Source organism: Cryptotermes secundus, unplaced genomic scaffold (genome assembly GCF_002891405.2).
Source record: "Cryptotermes secundus unplaced genomic scaffold, Csec_1.0 scaffold584, whole genome shotgun sequence".
Lineage (NCBI taxonomy): Eukaryota > Metazoa > Arthropoda > Insecta > Blattodea > Kalotermitidae > Cryptotermes > Cryptotermes secundus.
Genome location: NW_019735468.1, coordinates 190,243 through 206,577, shown reverse-complemented (window position 1 = coordinate 206,577; position 16,335 = coordinate 190,243). Strand labels below are relative to the sequence as shown.

The 16,335-nt window shown below is 38.3% G+C and overlaps 1 protein-coding gene across 3 annotated transcripts in view; it reads left to right on the top strand.

The window, feature by feature from the left end:
- Window positions 1–1,140: 1,140 nt before the first annotated feature.
- LOC111869351 (maternal protein tudor) overlaps window positions 1,141–16,335 on the top strand; it is a 43,606-nt gene continuing 28,411 nt past the window's right edge. The window contains exons 1-5 of one of the 3 annotated variants that reach the window (XM_023860810.2): window positions 1,141–3,253; window positions 4,938–5,052; window positions 8,357–8,431; window positions 11,627–11,787; window positions 13,013–13,288. In XM_023860810.2, the coding sequence (XP_023716578.1) occupies window positions 1,270–3,253; window positions 4,938–5,052; window positions 8,357–8,431; window positions 11,627–11,787; window positions 13,013–13,288 (2,611 nt within the window). In that variant the 5' untranslated portion in view covers window positions 1,141–1,269. The remainder of the gene's footprint in view (window positions 3,254–4,937; window positions 5,053–8,356; window positions 8,432–11,626; window positions 11,788–13,012; window positions 13,289–16,335) is intronic. The other 2 variants (XM_023860808.2, XM_023860809.2) reach the window with 2 other exon arrangements.

Sequence of the window (16,335 nt, the reverse complement as noted above, 5' to 3'; positions counted from 1 at the left end):
GAATGAAGTTTATCGATAAAAGCCAGCTACACTGAACTCGCTGCGAGAAACCATCGAAGCGTCGTGTGCAGCCATCACACCGGACACACTGGCAGCGCTGGCAGCCGTAGTTCGCTAAGCAGTTCGGCGGCATCTACGCTGTTTAGCCGCTGATGGTGGTCACTTCGAACACATAAAATGACTCTCTCTCTCTCCCTCCACGCAAGAATTGTAACGATTGTAACTACATGTCTTTTTGTTCCAAAGACATTAACTATCAAAGAGAGTACTTTTTTAGACCCGTCTGTATGTAGTGATCCGTGATATTTGCCAGTCAGAGCGTATTGCGAGCATTGCGAGCATAATGATGAAAGGAATTGAATTGAATTGAATGTATTTACATTCCGTAAATCCAGTACAGGTGAGACACCATAGGATATGGAACAAGTCAAGTTAGAATACATAGTAGCTATATAATAATACAGTAATATTGCAATTAAATGAGGTAAACTTATAATACTTATAATACACATTAAACAATGATCAAGAAATTTATCAAGATTTATAATGGACTAAAATAAAATAAAATTTCCATTAAGACATTCATTCATTACTCATTCCATTAATCAAGTGCATCAAATTAAAATGCATATAAAAGAGACAATCAATAAAAAAGAGACAAATAAAACAGGATAATTACATAATTTGTAGTTTATGACATATTTCTATATCAGTTCATTTGTTGTCACAATCTGTGTGTTCTCTTACATTACACATTATACCCATTTCTGTTGGTAGTATTCTTTCATGGAATAAAAGGAGTGATGAAGTAAAAATCTCTTTAGTGCTCTCTTAAAATTTGGTACATCCAAAGTCAACTCTTTTAAAGTTTGAGGTAAATGGTTGAAGGCTTTAATACCCGCCACATATGCACTCTGACTATACTTTGTCAGGTTCACAGAAGGCAAATATAGATTATTATGGATCTGTGGAACGAGCACTTTCTTGACATCTTGACATTCTTATGGACTTGGTGTTCAATTTAAGACTTAATAAAAATAAAAAAAAAAGCTACATCTGTAACAGGCCGTGTAGACCCATATGCTCTCACATTTTTCTATACATACGTAGAGCTCTTTTTTTTTAATCTAGTTAAGTTCGCGCCATTTGTATTCTCTCTGCGTTTTGTTACTTTTGGGCTGTTGCATGCCGTGAGGTTTTGCGATTAATGTAGTATGATTGCGTAGTGTTACCGGTGCTGTAGGTGTGACACCGAAATTGCAGTAGAAAATGAGTGTATTACAGCAGCCTATAGAAATATTTGTTACGTATGTTGAGATAGACGGCCCGTTTTTGAGACTATGGGCTCAGTTGGATCGAACACAAGCAACAGCAGTGGAACGTTTAATTTTGCAGTTGTCGGAGCAGTTTGAAAGAGGGTTAGGAATACCTTCTACCGTTCAAGTAGGTCAGCTTTGTTGTGCTAGATATAGCGATGGTGTGTATTACCGTGCTCGTGTCACAAGACCGCCAGATATGCCAGGTGGACATGTTGCTGTACATTTCATAGATTACGGCAACTCAGAAGTTGTACCCTTTCGTGATATCAGATCCTTGGAAGAGAGTTTGCTAACCCGATTGGCTTCGGTGAGTGATAATGCAACCGAATTTCTTTTGGCTGGTGTAGTGCCTGTCTCCGGTACATGGGATGAGAATAGTTTGGCGTTTATTCGCCAGACATTGTGCTATGAGGAGTTAAAAGCTGTGGTAGTAGCCCAAGTTGCCAATAAACGATTGATTAGAGTTTTTTATAAAAATGAAGACTTCGCCAAAATTCTGATAGCAAGTAAAGTTGGCGTATCAATAGAAATTATTGCACAGCAAATGTTGATCCAAGGTTATTATAATTGGAACTCTGTACCACCACAATTCCCAGGCTTCACTGCACCACCACCTGCAAGGATGTTGAGTCAATTACAGGGCCAAGCAGTAACAGTGCCTCGTGTTCCAGCAATAAGAATGGAAAGCAACTCTCAACAGGTGCCAGGGATTACACCTTCAGTTCAAGAAAAAGTACGCATTTTCACAAGTCCAATTTTGGAACTGAATTCAGAACATATGGTTTATGTGTCTTATGTTGAAGATGGTCCATCGTCCTTTGCAATCCAACTGCAAGCTGCAGAAGGAATGCTTTCAACTGTTATGCATGAAATTAATAATGCTCCTGCAGTTCCCTTGACTCAGCCACTGATGCCAGGATCTGTCTGTATTGGAAGATTTACAGAAGATCTGACACTATGTCGTGCAGTTGTCATGGCTGTTTTGGATGACAAATGCAGGCTATATTATGTGGATTTTGGCAACTCAGAAATTCTTCCATATTCTGAGGTCTTTGAATTACCTCAGCAGTTCATCAATCCAAAAGTGATGGCATTACGTTTTTGCCTAGCTGGTCTCAGAAATCTGACCATTACAGATGAACTGAAGTCATATTTCAAAGAACTAGTTACAGAGAAACTGTTGCGTTTACGAGTGGTAGCTCCAGAGGGCCCTCCCATCAAGCAATATGGAGAGTTGTACCTTAATGGTGCAAATGTGCTAGACTTACTTGTTAAAAAGATGAAAGAGAAACAAGTTCCCTGTAGCTTTCCAGTGATGCCAACACCATCAGTTGGAACAAGAGAGTCTGTTAAAGTGTCTTATGTGGTAAGTGCATCATCTTTTTATGTTCAGCTGGAAACTAATGCAGAAGCGCTCAAGTCAGTGATGTTAGCAATTGAAGCTATTTGCTCTGGTGCAGCACCATTTCTGGAAGTAGATGACCTTCGGATTGGGTTACCCTGCTGTGCTCAGTATAGTGAAGATGAAAAATGGTATAGAGCAAAAATACTTTCATTTTCATCCAATTTGGTTGAAGTAATGTATGTTGACTATGGAAACTCAGATTCAGTCCCACTGTCATCTCTCAAGCATATTGATCAAAGTCTTGTCAAGATACTGAACCCACAGGCCATTCAATGTTGTTTGCGTGGATTTCAAGACAATGTGAATGAGAAACTGGCAGATGAGTTTGAAAATATGATTTTAGACAAGACTTTGACCATGGTGGTGATGGACACGCTGCCAAATAATGTGATTCTTGTGGAGCTGTATAGTGGCTCTTTGGGATCCTGTGTCAGTGTTGCTGCCCAGTTGTTATCTAACAGTACAGCTCAAGAAACTACCAGAACACAGAACCAGTTGTCCATGCATAGTTCTCCAGCTGAAAACAATGGTGAGTGCTTGCAGGTTGGGTTTACAGCAGTGTTTCTCAAGTATGATACTTGGTGGTTAGCTGAGTGGGATCTGAGGTCTTGAAAATAGAATTTCCATTAATATTTAATCCAGCTTCATGGGAACAATTACATCTGAGCCCCTAACATGCTGGGAGGAGTTTCCACTAAGGATTTCAATTCAGACATGCAAAATAACAGTGGCTTCTAAATTAGTGTTAATTTTGTTATTTCCTTGTGATGAGAATCAAAATTACTGTCTTAAGAATAAGAAAAAACATTCATTTGAAATATCATCAGTATTTTCATTTGATAAATATTTATTAGCTAACAAAATGCTAACAGTTGATTTACAATCAACATTTCCACGATCAATTACTGGAAGAAAAATTGATAAATGTGCTTGATACACATGAAATGATAACCTATACATCTGTGTCGAAGCATTTGTAAGGACCCAGCTCTGTGGAACTAGGTAGCATTGAGTTCTTTATTGTAAAGAAAACTATTTCCTTATAATTTACAGCATAAAATTTAATGTCATTAATTTGTAAAGAGGTTCTTGAAATTCCAATGTGTAGATAGGGTTTGTGTATTTATCTGTCAGTTGCCCACATAAAATTTATAAACCTAACAACAGAGTATTGCTCAGTTACCATATATTATGTCAACGACATTTATGAACTCTGTCATGGTGCAGCATGGCTGCTTTGTTATGTAACATTTTTAATGGCTATAGCTTGGAAAATTTGGTTGCCTCGCCATCTGAGGTCATGTAGTTTTGTGAAATGGTGAGTAGAAATTTACAGTATTCAGTTATATGAAGAGACTTTGTTCCTTTATAACTAAAATTGTCATAGAACAAAACAAACAAACAAACAAACTCCGTGGCCTGTAGTATGCAAGCATACTATACCGACCAAGTGACTGCCACTTGTCGGCGAAGTTAATTCTGTTGTCTAATGGTGAGAGTTGCTGGCTACAGATCCAGAGGTTCCGAGTTCAATTCCCGGCACTACCAGATTTTCTGAGAAGTAGTGGGTCTGGAAATGGGTCCAATCAGCCTCGTGAGGATAGTTGAGGAGCTATTTCAAGGAAATAGTGGCTCCAGTCTATAAAACCGAGGTTAATGGCGGTGGGGATCTGTTGCGCTGACCACATGCACCCTCTATCCGCAAAAGGTGTCACTAATGTCATAGAACTGTCTACCCAATTGCTGTATTGTTTATTATGTAAAACAGAATGGTCAGAAAAAGGAAAATAATTATTTTAATGTGTGTCTGTTGATAAATGTGTTGCTCATAATACTATAAAAAATTCAGTGTGAGCTTTTGCTTTGTTTGCTATTGAGTGTTTCTGTGTGGTGAACCAGATTCATTCACATCGCAATGATGAAGCATAAAAATGCCTTTATTTTCTTCACCGTTGAGAGGTAAAATCGCCCTTTTTGAAAAACCATGGCACAGTAATTGTCAGAATGGAACATATTTTTATAATGTGTTCTTTAAAAAGGGCTGTCAGTTCCAAAATCTCAAGAACAATACGTCAAATCATAATATGGCAGTTAAAGACTTGAAGGTCCATGTACAGTCATGATTTTGTTAAGAAATATTTGGGTAGTAAATTCATTTTTTTAGCAAGTAGCACTTCACATAATTTTTTAATCCCTGCTTTTGTATAATGCAGAGTGGCAAGAGGCTTCTACAGAAGCCAGTTCAGAGATACACCAAGGATCCCAGAGTGAGAAGAAACAGCAGGTGTGGTGTGGAGGCAGGGAGAGGTCAAATCAGCAAGAGTCAAGGTATTTCAGCTTGCAGAAATCTTAATTCTTAAAGTTCGAACTTTGGCGGAAATTCTTTTTCATGAAAGGGCTGAAAACATGTGTTTATGACACTGTTTAAGTTACTACAGATGGAAAATGCTAGGTTTCCCTTGAGCATAAATAGATCAAGGTGGTGCATAAACCTCCACTGAGGAGAAAGACCAAGTGATAGAAGATACACAAAAGAGAATGGAGAGGAAAATACAAGAGAAGTAATTATGGGAGAATGGAGAAGAACCAAGAAGGCACATCATGAAATGACCCATCAACCCATCGTAGTTGAAACATCAGTAGACAGCGATGATTTAAGTTGTTACTGCATTGTATTAACTGACAGGTAAATTTTATTTCAGAATTGATTGAGGTAAGAGGTGGTATTTTCTTAGCACACTGTTTCTCAAATCCCCCCCCCCCCAATAATATTTTCAGCCTCGGAAATTACTGAGAGAAATTAGAACAGTGGGTTGGTTTTCAAGTAGAGTATCAAACAGGTGGCCAGGAAATTAAATCTTGCTTCACACAAACTTTGTATAGGAAAAGGAGTAAGAAAGGGATCAAGAAAAGTTTAGTGAATTGTTATTTCAGTGTATAATGATAAATGGTATCACTTATACTCGAGTAATCCCGCACTGGAATGTGATTTTGACCTTAATAAATCTTCAGAAGGTTTAAGCATCCATAAAACGTTGTCTTCAAAAGTACAAATGTGATCCAAAATACAGAACTCAAATACTTTAAATGTTTTTTTAATGTAAATTGTCAGAAAGATGTTGATCTAGAGATAAATATAGATTGTTGCCAGTTCAAGCCTTCTGCAGGTCAGATTTTTCCACATTTCTCTTCTCTCACTTCAGCAAAAAAACTATGTGATGAATACTGTTCTCATACATAGTTTGGATCATGCATTAAAATGGAGGTCCCTTGTGCTAGCCATCTTTATTACTATCTTGTCATCAGGAGTAAAACTGAAATTCAGCGTACTTGTTGCTCCCATCAAAAATATAGTTTTATCTCCCCCCCCCCGGCAAGGCAAGCAGGAACCAGGATGGCCAAAGTTCATACCTAGAGGTGTAAGCCACAAGAGCATGAAGTGTAAAAGAAAACTTCTCAAGTTGTTTCTATTAAAAGAAATCCGCATTTAGAATTCATTCTATATGCTGTCTTGGATTAGAACTGCCTCACGAAGCGGTATGTGGGACAGAGTTAATTTTGGGGTATATAATTTTAATACTGTCATGTGTATGAGTGACTATAGACAGGATTTGGATTGTGTAATTGGACCTACTGACCTCTTACAGAATGTAACTAAAAGTAACTCTAGTGCTATCGCTAATTGACATTCTTTACAGTTCACTGCAGTATGTTCTAAGTCTTCTCAGTCTGCTATGTCTTCACCAGTCATTGCCTGATATCGACTTCCAATGGCAGACATTCCGCATACTCTGGGTTCCCACACTATCCCCTGGCCTCAGCTACCAGCTTCTAGCAGCAGCAGCAGCTCACAACAACCAAAGTTTAGCAGTCCTCTAACTGAGCGTTCACCATTTCACTTTATTCCACCATACTTAACTGAATTGAACTGGACTGACTCACTTTCACTAATTCTCCTGTTTATGACATCTCGGCATGGACTGCATAGAAAACACCATTCCCCTGTTGTATCCATTGTTGCATTCACAGCCATCAATGCAGACCGCACAGAAAACGCCGATTTCCAACCGTCCATTGGTGCATGTTAGGACTCTTTTGCCTAACAATGGATGTTTAGAGAGTCATTATTTAGCAGTAGGTCTCCGTGCTACAATACATTCACTGCTCGGCTTTTAAATTCAGGCCTCAAATTAAATGTCAGGGTTTTAAGCACAGGCTTAGTGTTTTGCACTATCTAAAGAAAGAAATCACTTAGAAAATACCACGAAAGAAGAAAATTAAAATTTTACATTGTTTGTAGCTCACTTTGAGGGTGTGATCCCATGTAGCCACTGTCTGGATGTAGTGGGACTCTGTACAGAGGATGAAAAACTCTTATGATATTTTGAGACACCCTGCAAAATCTTGCTGGGTATTTGCCTCCTTTTATGGTAAGAATTTGAATGAATTTGTGATTTCTCATTGGTTGGCTTTCCAGGTCCTATAAGCATGGGAATGAGTGTTCTTAGGCTTTGAAATGGTGTCATGATGAGCCTGGATTATAATGTGTGGACTAAATAAGCACAGGCCAGCTGTGTTGTAAAGAAAGACGAATGACACACTTTGACTTCATGTCTGTCTGCCTGCCCTTCTGCTTGGGGAATCTGCAGTGTCTGTTGTGTTCAGAGTTTATACTGTTAAACCTTTCTGGAAAGCTGAGAACCAGTATTTCTCACAACAGATAATATCTGACCTCTCCCAGTTTTAGAATTATATACTCTTCATTTGAAAGGTACAGTAATTTAAAGGAATAATTCTACACTTTCTGATATTTGTGTTCAGGCAGGCTTGTGTAGGTTGGGCACTGTTAATAGCAACTGTCCTGGTAAAAATGGTAGGATAATGATTCTGCCCACTGCTCACTACTATGTTGATGTCTTGTACTTGATTTCAGAACACTGCTGCAATTTGCTGTTGACCATCTCCCCCCCCCCTTTTACAATTACCTGGAGTATGAAACTTTTCATGCACTCGGTCAGGTTGCGATTGTCTGGAAATGTGAATCACACTTTAGGATTGACAATAAAGCCTGAGATCAAGAGATGGTGGTCACATTTAGGAAAGCTTGTTAAACCCAGGTTGTTTTATGATTCCAAAATGTCTTCTTCATTCTCTTGTGATGATTGTTGCGATGAACTTGATTCAGATATAAAGTCGGTACCAGAATTGCTATCATTTGCAAATTCTGAAATTTTTTGTCCTAGTATTCCTAAAATCTTTTCCTTGGAACCCACAAACATGTAGAAGGTTGATACTGTGCATCAGTGTTCAGCAACTGACGTTTGGTAAACCTGTTGCTCTAAATGATTGTTCCATGAACCTCTCTTTTTATGTCATGCAATCTCATGTTAATTTATTCCTATTTTCAGGAAATGTATGCTAAATCAGCTTGGCCTATGCTAGCAGTATTAGGGCCTTTTGGTAACTGATATGAGTTGATTTGGGCAATGAATATATTAAGAGGAAAGCACTTCCAGGTGAAATTTGCTACTCTAGAAATTTAGCCATAGAAGTACCATGATTTTGTACAACAGTTTGGGAACTACTGTTGTTACACATTATTTTCATGTATCTTATGTGTTCTCCTTCATAGGTCTTTGCCCCAGTGCAGAGAGGCACTTCCCTCTCTAAAGGGATTGAGTTGGCGTTACTCACAGAGAAAGCCATGGTAACAGTAAAATACAAATGGCCTGTTGTTCAGAATGTGCTACAGCTTTATGTTGTTTTTGCAGCATATTTATAGCTCGTGCATTATGGTGTGTGTTTGTTGTCTTGCTTTTTGTTTACGTTCTTTAAGTTATATATGCACACTTCCTTTCATCATGGACATGAACTGTAGTATGTGGCCATTGAGTTGTCTTTCTTTACATTTACATTCATGTATAAATAGATTATGGGAAATTGACTGGGTGAACTCTACTGTCACTTTTCTTACCTCTCAGAATTACATTTACCATACTGCTCAATTCTGATTTGTTCTGTGGTATGTGTCTGTTTAACAGCTGATTATGGCATGGTATTGGAACTGAACACGTGTTTCAAATAGTTTGATAGGGTTCATTTTGCCAGTATGCTTTATGTGTTACAATAAGATGTGAAGCCACCATCTGAGTGTACCTGATTTATTTTTATGATAATTAAATATTATTAAAAATAATAATAACAAGATTTAAAACTTTGAAATTATTACATTTTTATAAAAAGTTAAAACTAACACTATATTAAAGTTCATTGATGTGAACCACTGTAAAATGCAACTATCTTGATAACTGGTGCTTATCTTAACAGACCAACACTTCATCTGTCAAGAATCAGACACCATGCCACACATCACCATACTGGCACATTAAAAAATGAGCAGGAGGCAGCAATACACAGTATAGTACATTCGTTCATCTGTAATCTGTCAAGATGACAGGTCCACAGTCTCTTCCAAAACAATTCCTCCACTTAATGCGATCTAGAGCTTTCTCCTTCAAATGAAAATCTCTTCTGTCCCCAAGGTCATCCAGCATCTTCTTACGTCTTCTTCCTCGTCTTCTGGTCACTTCTATCCACCCCTCTATCTTTCCTTCAATAACTTTTTTTAGAAGGCTGTTACCGCGTAATATATGACCGATCCAATTAGCCTTCCATTTTCTTATTTCATGTAGGATATTCCTCTGCTCACTGACTCTAATTAACACGTCTTCATTTCTCACATAATCGGTCCAACTGATCTTCTCCAACACCACATTTCGAAGCTTTCCAGGTGTTCCTGATCTACTGCCCTAAGTGTCCAAGTTTCAGCTCCATACAAAGCAATGCTCCAAATATAGCCTTTCACTAGTTTCTTTCTCAAATTTAAGTCCAATTTGCTGGTAAAAAGAGTCTTCTTCTTGCTAAATGCAGCTTTTGCCATGGCAATCCTAGATTTAATTTCACAAGTACACCTTCCATCATCTGTTAACAAGCTACCCAAATATTTAAAACATTTCACATTCTCCAGCTGTTTTTGGTCTATCTTTATTGTGACTGGGGTTGGTTGTCGAAATTTTCATTACTTTTGTTTTTTCCACATTCATTTCCATGCCATAGCACCTTCCAATTTCGATCAGTCTATCACTCATACCCTGTAGCACAGTTTCTTCCTTAGCCATTAACACAGCGTCATCTGCATATTTCACAGTTTGAATAATTTGCCCTCCTAATTTGAAGTCTCCAAGCCCATCCAGAGCTTCCTTGGTAAGGCATTTGCTGTAAAAGTTGAACAAAATTGGTGATAAACAGCATCCTTGTCAAACTCCTTTTCCAATCTTCACACTTCTTGCCTCCCTTCTGTCCAGTCACACTCTAACTTTCTGATCCATATATAATTTACTAATCAATCTTCTTTCCCACCAATCGATTCCTGTTTCCTTTAGGATCTGCATTAATTTGGTCCAATTTACACAGTCAAATGCCTTCTGCCAGTCTATAAAGCAAGCACACAGTTCTTCAGCTATTTCCAAAGTTCATTCTGCTGTAATTCTCATCATCCCAATTGCGTCCCTGGTTCCTTTTCCTCTTCTAAATCCAAACTGATCCTCTCCAGGTATATCCTCTATTTTCCTTTCAATTCTTCTTTTAAGTATCTTCGCTATTATCTTTGCTGTATGTGCAATAAGGGTTATTGTGTGATGGTCGCTGCATTTTGTAGCTTAGTATAGTACAACAAACAAGAGAAAAAACTGTGGTTTTAGTCCGCAAGTGAACTATACCAACTGAGTGACCGCCGCTAGTCGGTGAAGTTAGGCAGTCTAGTGGTCACAGATCTGGGTTCGATTCCTGGCACTACCAGATTTTCTGAGAAGTAGTCATTCTGGAACAGAGTCTACTGAGCCTTGTGAGGATAATTGAGGAGCTGTTTCAAGGAAATAACGGCTCCAGTCTAGAAAATCGAAATTAACAGCTGTGGGGATTTGTTGTGCTGACCACATGACACCCTCTTTCTGCTAAAGTTGGCACAGTATAATACAAGACACCAATTCATTGTTCTAATTTTGGAAATATGTTTCATATGTGTTTCTGTGAGATAAACATAAATTTTAAAATTGTACTATGTTTCATTAAAATCTTTGAGTACTGGGTAAGGCTAGTTGAGCTTATTTAGATGAAGTCTCTTGCTTCAGAGTCTCAGAATGTTACTGAGAAACCAAGTTCAAATTGATAAGGCCTGATTATTACATGTTCTCAAATGTATGTTCTTTGTTGTTAGCGGCATGTTTGTTAGATATGAATCTTCTTCATTAGAAACAGATGATTGGACTGGACAATGCTGCTGCAAAATGCTATGTTATGTGGTGAGACCATCCCCGTATTTCACAGTGATGTGTTTATAAAGGCATATGATTGTTGAAGAGTTTTGATACCTAAATACATAGGTTGTGAGAGATGTTTCTTATGCATGTAACCCTAAAAGTGCCAACTCTCAGAAATTTTGACCTTTACAGAGAAAGGTTGCTGTATCTTACGAGTTATGTGAGTGGCATCATTATTCATTTTATCTGAACTGCCAGTACATAGCGATTTTTTCCCCCTAAATTTGATGATCTGAAGGAGGAGTTTTTATATATAATTTTTGCATAAAAGAACAGCTCTGACAATATAATATGTCAGTTTGTCACTATAGGAGTTAAAGCTGGGGGTTAACACGCATCTAACATTCTGGACTAGTTTTAGAGTTACTGCTTCAGAACTTATCTGTGAGCTGTTCATGTATCTGACTCTCCTCTGATTCACATGCGGACACAACTGTTATTCATACTAAAGGATCTGATAATAATAATACTGATATAATACTGATAATACTGATTATGATTGATGTTTATTCTGTTGGCAACAGCTCAGGTGAGAATGAGAGTGAGTGGAAGTCGTGGGATAAAGGTGGCAGTGGAGGTAGTAAGCCGTGGCAGAATAAAGACCGTGCCAACTGGAGACAAGAGAATGGAGTCAGGAGTGCCAGAGGAAAGTGGGCAGGTCAAGGTGATGAAGAGAGGAGCAAAGGTGAAAAGTGGAATAATTCATGAAGAGATGATGCACAACAAGGGAAATCCTGGCAGCATGACTTTGCTGGCAGTGATTCGTGTAGTTCTGCTTGATAATCTTTTATTTACATTTTTTCCTGTCTGTACTTGAGCAGTAATTACGAAAGTATAGTTTTTTTGGTGCGTTTTAATGAAGAGTTGCAAAAAATGCATGTATTAGCTTGATGATATTTGTTCATTTGCACACACGGAGAGTATTTTTCTAAAATTTGTCAACATTCCAATTTTGGTTACAGTCAGACATACAGTAAAGAACTCATTACATGGAGACTGAGTGTAATTCTCTAAATATTTGTCAGAGTGAAAAATGGAACACATTTTACACCTAGTACATTTTATGTACAAGTCTAACAGTTTTGGAAGCAGTTAAGGAGAAAGAATTTTTGTGCTGTTTAGAGGTAATAGAAGAGTGAATGCTCAAGAATTGGTACATAATGCATTCATTTTCTGACTTGTTTGTGTTTGTTTTTAGAGCATATCAGGATATTCCCATGCAGCAGTACTAGCTTGACTGTTATTCATACTGTACTAACGGTTAAGAGCAAGTCGGTATTTGTTGTGTGTATTCCATGATCATTCGATCACAACTGATCCCTGCTGTGCCCTGTGTGTCTTGAGTACACCTAACAATGCACTATGACAAATATGTTACCCCATTTGACAGTGGCTTATATCTCGAAAAAACTAAGCATCTCAGGACACATGCTGTGTAACATTTTTCATGTGTTTTATTTTAACATGGAGTCATTCTATGGAGAGAATTCATTTCTTATTGCAAGTATCTTTTATGCATTTATCAGGAGCATTGGGCTCTTGCCTAAGAATCATTCACATGCAGGTGATGATAGTTCCAAAAATTGTTATATTCATATGTGAAATAGTTGTGTCACAGGAATGGGTTTCTGTCCTTGTTTTTTTCAGCCATTACTTCACTTTCTTTCTCCCAGCACACATATTCCTTTGTATCATCCACTGTGCTGTTATATAAGAGTAATATGAGATTCTGTTGAATAAATGTGAAGTGCTCATGGCAGATGTCTTCATCTCTTCCTTAGTTTCATATATTTTCTTTCTGCATAATAATCATTCTGATGTCTTCTGTCATATGCTGTCTTCCTTTCAGTTTAATTTTTATTGGATAATGTATGTTACTGAGGGTGATGGATGTCATTATTATTTTGAAGGAAATAATCGTGGAGATTTCAAGAAGTCTTGGAATCGTGATGAAGATGATAATAATCGGAATCGAGGTGGTAGTTGGAAGATGGATGAAGGTGGAGGGCAGAATAGGAAGTGGAATAATGGCAAAGATGGTGGTGTTAGAAGAAACAGATGGCAGGATAATAATGATGATACTCAAAGGAGAAGTGGCCCTGGTGACAGTTCCAGCAAGTGGAGGGGCAAGAGGGCAGATGAGAACAACTCAGAGTCAAGAGGAGGACATAAGCCGTGGAGTACTGGTAACTGTAGTTTCTTTCATACACTAGTGACAGGCATCTTTACCGGTTCCCTTTATAATACATCCATAAGATTGGAAGGGTCTTGGTAGAATGATCCACCAACATTTTCTTGTGTGCATGAAATCATTATGCTTGGCTTTCCTTTTCCTTCTAAAAGAATTGTGTTTCCAGCCGTAAAGAAGAATAAAGGAACCCTTTCAAAGAGGATATTCATTCAGCTGACTGTTATCCAGTAACTGTATAATTATCAGAATTATGATGTGTACTCTCTCCACATGGGGGGCATGCCATAGCATAATTGGTTGAGGCACTATGCTACAAGCCGGAAGGTCGCGGGATGAAATCCCGATGAGGTGGATTTTTTCAATTTACCTCATCCTTCGAGCTGCCCTATGGTCTTGGGGTCAACCCAGCCTCTAACAGAAATGAGTACCAGGAATATTTCTGGGGGTAAAGGGTGGCCGGCACATAAGGCTGACAACCTCACCACCATCTGTGAGCTGATTGTCTAGAAAATGTGGGAGCCTCATCCTCTCACAAACCTATGGGCCTACACGGCCTGTTACAGGGATACCTTTACTCTGTCCACACAGAGGAAGATAGACATATGTATAATTTCTTTTTCTCTCGGTGTTCTGCACATCAAGTCTGATACTGCAGTAATTGCCAGAGTGTATTTTAAAAATTAGATAGTACAAGGGAGACTTACATGTTTGTGAGGGTTGCGCCATAGCTCAAGCGGTTAGTCACTGGCTTTCCACCACAGCGGCCCGGGTTCGCACATAAGGCTGACAACCTCCCCACTAGCAATAGTTCCGCCCCACTAGCAATAAAAAAAAATACATGTTTGTGATAAGCAGAAAGTCTTCAAAGTCAGAACTAGCAGAACATGCCTCACTGGCTTTCAGATGATTATGTATGGTTACATACAAGTTAGTGTCTCTGAGGAACTTATTTATAAGTTATTTCATGAGGAATTTATTTAAAAATATCACCGTAGCAGCTCTATATCTGGCAGAACTGTTGACATTAAGTTCTTGTGTGTTTATGCTGTTTGTAGGTGGGCATTGTTGCTGACATTTGAACAGTGTATGCTACTTCCATTTGTAGGGTTGAAATGTGTAGGATGGGTGAGCTTCTTTGTATATACAGGTGTATGTTTTGAAGGAACAGTTGGAGCAAGTGGGGGCTGGTGACCCGTTCTGGCCCATAGGGACCGTGGGCAATGGAAGTTTAAAGAAACTGCCCTTTCAAGGGCTATGGAGTGAACTGAATAATTGATTGCATGTGGTGTTCCCAAGCAGTCACCCATCCAAGCTCTCACCAGACATAACATTGTTTAATTTTCTGTGCTCTAGGTCAAGGGTCCTGGAAAGTGGTAGGGTATCACTGTTGCTTGAAGGTTGGTTTTGGCAGGGACAAGAAGGATAAAGCTTTAAATGTGTATTTTAGGCGAGAGATGGGCCCAGAGAGGGGCAGTGGGTAGGTTGGGTGGAAGCAAATCCCTCTTATACAGTTGTAGCTGTTCCTTGCACTGGTGTGGGGTTTGTGGCATCCTCTCTGCAGCTTGGTCATGTGAATGATTTTTTAGGTAACCACCTTCCCTGTTAACCGCTCAGGCTGGGTTTTAAATTTTCCAGTGTACTGTCCTCATAAGCAGCATTTAAATTCTGTGTAATGCCCTTTTCATGTCCTTGTTCAGATTATTTTCCTTATTAGATTTTCTGAAACATGTATAGAACTAAGGGAAGCAGCCAAGTTTGTTGATTGACAAGCATAAAACCTGCCAGCTGAAAGAAAAATATTTCCTGCAATAGATGGCAGGAAACATCAAGGTCTGTAGAACATGTTGTCTTTAAGGCTAGAGGAAAACAGATTTGTGCAAGGCATCTGTTACTTCATGAATAAAATTCCTAAATTTAATGAAAACAAAGATGTAAATGTACAAAATATTAATATTATACTCTTAGGGTTAAGTTAAGTTATATATTCAATAACTGCAAGGCGACCTCTGTGATAGAATAAGTTGTTTATAAGACTGCTACATAGGGCCAGATAGGCATTGCCTAGGCCTTCTTTATATATACATTTATTTTTTCAAAATAAAATTTTTCCATTCATATAGTTTCAGCATCACTCAACAGCAACTATGAAGGTACACTGAATATGCTTCAGACAGTGTACCACTGCATGTACAACGTGTGCTATAGCAGCACCGATGTGAGCAATGTACACGTATATGTGTATGGGGAACTGGCTTGAAGTTTTAAAGGTCTTGAATTTTATCCCCATTTTAAGTGTTTATCATGAAACTATTAAAATTAGTTATTGTAATTCAGTATCCTCAATGTGTAGTATTATCTGAACTGAAAAGTTAAACATTTTTTCATAATTACATAGCATCTTGAATTGGCAAGGAATGGCTTATATAGAGGCATCCCTTACAATCAGAAGTCTCATCCACTGATTTCCATGCACCCTCAGTGCAACAAGTGAAGGTCAAACCAACTCATATGTATGCTGTATTATGGGTTGGTTTTAAGTGCAGCAGAGTTGCTTGAGTCTTCATGCATATTAATATCTTCTCTTGCTTTGAAATGATTAGTCCTTTTTTCAGAATCCTGATATTTTTTTATCTTTGTGTGCCTTGAAATTATGAACTTTTGCCTTAACCATTGATTCAGCAGTCAGTATGGTTGCTGATCTTTCCAGGCAAAACCGCTCGAAGAACACTGTATCCAGACTTCAGTTTCTATGTTGTGCATTTTTTGTATGCTGCTGGTTTTCTGTTGCATAGAACAGATGATTCTATTTGATTTGTTTCATTCTGCTCCGTCACACTAACAGTATTATAAAAGATAAACTAATTCTGTCCAGTGTGACTGGTGAAGTTTTTCTTATTTCAATTCTTCATGCCCTTACATGTCATGGTCCTTAGAGACCATCATCAGAGGCACATCGATACAGTTTGGAAACCACTATTACAATAGGTGTTCTGAATGTTAAAATATATATACATACAGTGTTGACAATACACAAATGGATAC